Here is a 6,139-nt window from a genome sequence, read left to right on the forward strand (position 1 = left end):
TTACTCGACGACACCCCCAAGGTCTCTTTTTGCCACTTTTCTAATGGTTTTTGCCATGTTCATCCATATTTCATTCGCATCCTCTGATTGACTTGGGAAGCCGAATAAACTTATCTTGCTTGACAGGGTTGTGACCATATCCCCTTGGAGTCTCCCCCACATGATCTTTCCTGTGGACTCGACCTTCTTCTCTACGATTTTCTTCCTCATCCTGAAAACCAGTACTAAAAGCCTGTGTTGGGTGGGCATCTCTGTACCCAACACCACCTTACAATCCAAGCATGAGGCCCGATCTCCCTTGCGCACTAAGATATAGTCGATTTGGGTTGCATGCCCACCGTTCTTATATGTGATCAAATGCTCATCTTTCTTTCTAAAGATCGAGTTTTCTATAACCAATTCTTTTGCTAGCGCAAACTCCAGCAAATTCTCCCCACTCTCATTCCTTGCTCCTAAACCAAACCCTCCATGTACTGAGTTATAGTTGCCTGCATCTCTGCCTATATGTCCGTTAGAGTCTCCTCATAAGAAAACTTTCTCATCTTCCAGGATAGTTCTCATGAGGTCTCCTAGGTTATCCCAGAACTCGCATTTCACCTTCTCATCGAGCCCAAATTAGGGCCCGTACGCACTGATAATGGATATGATCTCTTCCCTCACTACTATCCTAACTAGCATAATCCTGTCACTACACCTCCTTACTTCAACCAATTGCTTAAGGATATCATTAGACACTAGGATGACAACCCCATTACGTTTGCCGTCCAAACCTGCATACCACAACTTATATCCCTTTATGCCTTTTGCTTTTTGCCCCTTCCACCTAGTCTCTTGAACATATGCTACATAAATCCTGTATTTAGAGAGCTCATTTGCCAACTCCAACGACTTGGCTTCTAGGGTACCTATGTTCCAAGTCCCCACTCTTAATTCTAGATCCTACTTACGTTGCCCCCCTGACCCCCTCTCCTTGGACCTGACCTCACACTAGTGGAAAAAACCTCATTTGCTGCGGTATTTTCTGCGGTTTTGGCACCAAGCAATAGTGATAGCAGCAAATGGCCTATTTTAAATGTTGCGGTTAAAAACCGTAGCAAAAAAGGGCATTATTTGCTGCGGTCAACACAAAACCGCAGCAAATAAAGAGGAGTATTTGCTGCGGTCAGCCCCAAAACCGCAGCAAATAAGTGGCATTATTTGCTGCGGTTTTGAGGCTAACCGCAGCAAATACTTGGTATTTTTTTTTTCGTTTTATACTAATAATAATCCAATAATAATGTACAATGTAATAACAATGATTAATCCAATAATAATCCAATGATAATCACAAATAATCACCAATAATCTCTTTGTAATAATAAACTCTCGATCGTATATATAATATAATATTATGTACGTACATATATATATAATATACATTAAAGTCCTAAATAATCTATACTATTTACAATTTATGAAGGACAAAAATTAGCAAGATACGTGGCAATCTTGTCTTTTAATTCGCGCATCTCTCCATTTCTCAGAGGGTGTGTTTCCCTGGGAATGTCATATAAAACCTATAATATAATATAAAATTAAAAGATTAATAAACATTAGATTTTATCAATAATACTAATTTAAAAACGTAACAAATACTTACGACATCTATGTTTTCGACTCCAACCTCAATCACAGATTTTAAGATATCGTCCATGTATTTGAGAGTGTAGTAGCAGCAATCAACGGAATTAGAAGGTTGTCGAAAGCACTAAGAGAAAATAGATGTTAGTGCCAAAAAAGCATAAAAACGCATAAAATCGCAACTTAATACGTAATTTCTAGCATATGACTATGATTTTCAATTCTAACCACTTCAACACAATCACTAGTGGAAAAAAACGTATTTGCTGCGGTTTTTGTATATTCGCAGCAATAAATAGTAAAATGAATTAGAAAAAAAAACAATTAATTGCTGCAGTTTTGAGATGTGATCGCAGCAAATGCTCAGTACAATATTAGTTGCTGCGGTTTTCCGTGGGAACGCAGCAAATAACCCTTCACAAATACTTTAATTGCTCCGGTTTAGTTTGAACCGCGACAAATAACCCTTCACAAATACTTTAATTGCTCCGGTTTAGCTTGAACCGCAGCAAATGACCGTTGGATATATTAATTTAATTAAAACCCGCCAGTTTCGTTTTTCACAAAACCCTTCACAAATACGTATGTACACTTTGCTTTGTTCTCTCAAACGAACCCATTGAAAAAACGCTTCATCTTCATCTTCATTTGCTTCGTTCCTCTTCTTCATCTTTACAAACGTAAGATTAAGCATCAAGATTTGTGTTCGTTTCTTGTGTTCATCTTCATTTTCACAAACCCAGAAATCAATTTTCGAATCTAAAGGTAAATCCTTGCTGCTGTTCTTGTTCATCATCAAACTTCAAACTTCGAATTTTCATAAACCCCCTACTATTCTTCTACTGTGTTCTTGTTCATCATCATTCTTCAAAACCGTTTGAAACCAAATTGATCTTGTTCATCATCAAAACTCACAACTTAAGGTATTATTTCTCTTTTTAATTTCAATACATACGAAAAACCTTTAAAATATGGTTTGTTAATCTACTGCATATGAAAAATCTTCAAAACTTAAAGGTCTTGTTCATCTAATACTGCTTTAAAAATCTACTGCACACGAATTATAATTATATTTCTCTTTTAAATGTGCTTTGCATACGAATTATTCTTCTACTGCATACGAATTATGAAAATTAGTGCTAATTATTTTTTTTTCTTTGTAGATTATTACATAACCCACGAAATCATGGTAATTTCTATTTGTTTTATAAATTTGCAAGTTTCCATTTTTATTGTTTCACTTGTAATTTAGTAATTTAGTTAAAAATGAGGTTTGTTAATTAATTATTTGCATATTTAGTAATTATTTGTGAATGTGGTTTGTGTGTGGTTTTTTAATTATTTGCATATTTTGTTAAAAATGTGGTTTGTTGTTATACTTGTCTTTAATTATTAGAATTAGAATACTTATATTTCTAAGGTTAAATGATTTAATTTTATTATTTATATTTTGAATGTTATATTTCTAAGGTTATACAATGTTAATTATTCAAAGTATATATTTTTAGAGTTAAATATGTTTGTTTTAAATAAGTATATATGTTAAAAGTTGTGAATTAATTTTGTTTTGAATTAATTAAATCACACTAATTAGGATAACAAAAGATCGTTCTTGGATGTATGGAAGCATTGAATCGTCAGAATTTATTGATGGCGTATTAAGATTTTGTAGTATTGCGGTTGAACATCAAGTTAGGACGGGGGGAGTTGGTTTTTATTGCCCATGTGTCAGTTGTGGCAATGTATCAAAGGTAGATAGTGTTGATATCCTTAGGGAGCACATACTTCGACGTGGGTTTAGGCCTCAATATCATTTTTGGGTTTGGCATGGTGAGGAGGGAGTTTACAAAGAGAAAAGTGTTGTTGATGACGTCAATAATATGGCCGATGTCAATGAGGATGTAGTAGATCATGTTGATGGGTATGAGACAGATGAAGAGAATGTCGATGAGGATGTGGATCGTGTTGATGAGATGATGGAGGGAGTCGAGGATGAGTTAGGAAAACGTCCTCGTGTTGTTGACTTGTTAACAGAGCCTTCTCAAAAGCCTTTGTACCCTGGGTGTACAAAGTTCACCAAACTAACAGCAGTGTTTACAATTTTCAACATTAAGTCAAAGTTCAATTGGAGTGACGCTAGTTTCACAATGTTTTTAGAAGCGTTAGGTGAGATGCTTCCTGAGGGAAATGAACTTCCAAAGTCGACATATTATGCCAAAAAGCTCATGTGTCATTTTGGCTTAGAGTACTAGAAGATTCATGCGTGTCCGAATGATTGTGTGTTGTATCGGAATGAAAACGAGAACTTAGAAGAGTGTCCTAGGTGTGGGTTATCGCGCTACAAGCGTAAAGGGGCTCGAGATGCTAAAGGGCCCCCGGCTAAGGTATTGTGGTATCTTCCAATAATACCTAGATTCAAGCCCTTATTTTCTATAAAGAAAGATGTGTTAAATTTGAGGTGGCATGCAGATAGGGTAAAGAAAGGTCACTTGCTCACACATACATCTGATTCTCCGGAGTGGAAGAGTATTGATAGGTTGCATAAGACTTTTGGGGATGAGGTTCGTAATTTAAGGCTCGGACTGTGTACAGATAGAATGAACCCATTCGGCAATCTTAGTTCTCAACATAGTACTTGGCCGGTACTATTAGTGATCTATAATTTGCCACCTTGGTTGTGTATGAAGCGTAAACATTATGCTTTCGCTTCTTATCTCGGGTCCTAAACAACTTGGCAATGACATAGATGTATATCTTGCACCTCTCGTTAAGGATTTGAGAAAGATGTGGGATGAAGGCGTTTCAGTGTTTGATGCATATGCTAATGAGGAGTTCCCCTTGCGTGCAATGCTTTTATGCACTAATGATTTTTCGGCATATGGCAACTTATCGGCGTATAAGAACAAAAGGAAGAAAGCATGCCCAATATGTATCGATGACATGGAATCCACGTGGATTCCTAAGTGCAAACACGTATTCATGCACCATCGAAAGTTCCTTCCACGAGACCACTAATATCGTAAGAAGAACAAGTTGTTCAATGGGGAGGTTGAGGATCGTGTAGCTCGTCGACCGTTGACCGGTTATGAGGTTTATGAACAGGTTAAGGGAGTTGAGACTGTATTTGGTAAAACGGGGCAAGTGTAAGGGGGTGAAGACCGATTATGGAAAAAAGAATCAATCTTTTGGAAGCTTCCATATTGGAGAGATCTACAGGTTAGGCATTGTCTTGACGTTATGCATATAGAGAAAAATGTATGCGATGCCATACTCGGGAGTCTCATGAACATTCCGGGTAAGACAAAGGATGTTAGGGCCGTGCGAGATTGGTTTGAATGTAAGGGTCTTCGTCCGGAGTTGTGGGCACATGTTAAGGTGAGTAAGAAAAGAAATAGAGCTGATGAAGTTGGTGGCAGTAAGAAGAGGATGATTAATGACAAAGTTTATTTACCTCCAGCTTGCTACACATTGTCCAAAGCAGAGAAGCGGACATTTTGTGAGTGTTCGTATGGCATTAAGGTTCCGTTTGGGTACTCATCCAACATGAAGAGATTTGTGAGCCTTAATGGTGAGCTGAAGTTGGGATGCATGAAATCTCACGATTGCCATGTAATAATGCAAATGTTCTTAGCAATTGCAATCCGTGGAATACTGCCAAAACATGTGAGATATGCTATTACCGAGACAGCCTTCTAGACATGAAGGAAGGCTTGAGGGAAAAGGAACAATTGGCTCCAAATCGGTCACACCTCCTCGAGACAGCCTTCTACAAGCACACTTGTATGTGTTGCATCATATTCCGGAAATTCATCCTTTTTTAAGTGAGCATTTTGATATATTGAGCTACTTTATGCGCAAAAGTGCCAAAAACGCTTAAAAAATGGTATTGTAGACCCGTATGGATTCACTCTTGTAGACTTAGCTCGTTTGCGTGATAGTGAGGAGCCATTCATACTAGCCACACAAGCCAAGCAAGTATTTGTAGACCCGTCTGATAAAAAATGGTCTATTGTTGTACCGGGAAAAAGAAGCATCCTTGGTATAGGTGATGTTGAGGATGAGGAAGAATATGAAGCTTTTGAAGACTCCCCTCCCTTTATCAATCCAAAATCAGTGGATCAAGATGATGTAGATGATGTAGATGTTGGTTATATGCGTGTAGATCACACGGAAAGAATACATTTGAATTAAGTGATTCACAAGGTATGAATTAAAGCTTTTTAAAGTTTTTTTGGCACTTGGGTTTGTTTTGCATGAAACTTTGAACAGAACACTATTTGTTATATATTATTGTGTTGAACGTATTAGAATTGTAAATCATAGTCATATTCTTAATATTACTTAGCTTATGTTCTAATATATTTCTATTCATACTCTTTCAGGTACTGGTATACAATGCATCTATTCAGAGATGAAATTGTCCCCGAGATTGAGACCTCGGATAATGAGCATCGTAGTTATGACAATGAAGAGGACCAAATTCTGAGATACGAGCGTATGGCTGAAGACACTCCACCAA

General features: G+C 37.3%; 1 protein-coding gene across 1 annotated transcript; it reads right to left on the reverse strand.

Annotated features, from left to right (window-relative positions):
* Positions 1-1,693, reverse strand: LOC130826445 (uncharacterized). Its single transcript, XM_057692035.1, has 4 exons — positions 1,664-1,693; positions 1,505-1,556; positions 633-905; positions 1-518 (listed from the first exon to the last, which is right to left on the reverse strand). Exons 1-4 carry the CDS (start codon positions 1,691-1,693, stop codon positions 1-3), a joined length of 873 nt encoding a protein of 290 aa, XP_057548018.1.
* Between the last annotated feature and the right edge of the window lie 4,446 nt (positions 1,694-6,139).

Source organism: Amaranthus tricolor, chromosome 11 (genome assembly GCF_026212465.1).
Source record: "Amaranthus tricolor cultivar Red isolate AtriRed21 chromosome 11, ASM2621246v1, whole genome shotgun sequence".
In the NCBI taxonomy this organism is placed as follows: domain Eukaryota; kingdom Viridiplantae; phylum Streptophyta; class Magnoliopsida; order Caryophyllales; family Amaranthaceae; genus Amaranthus; species Amaranthus tricolor.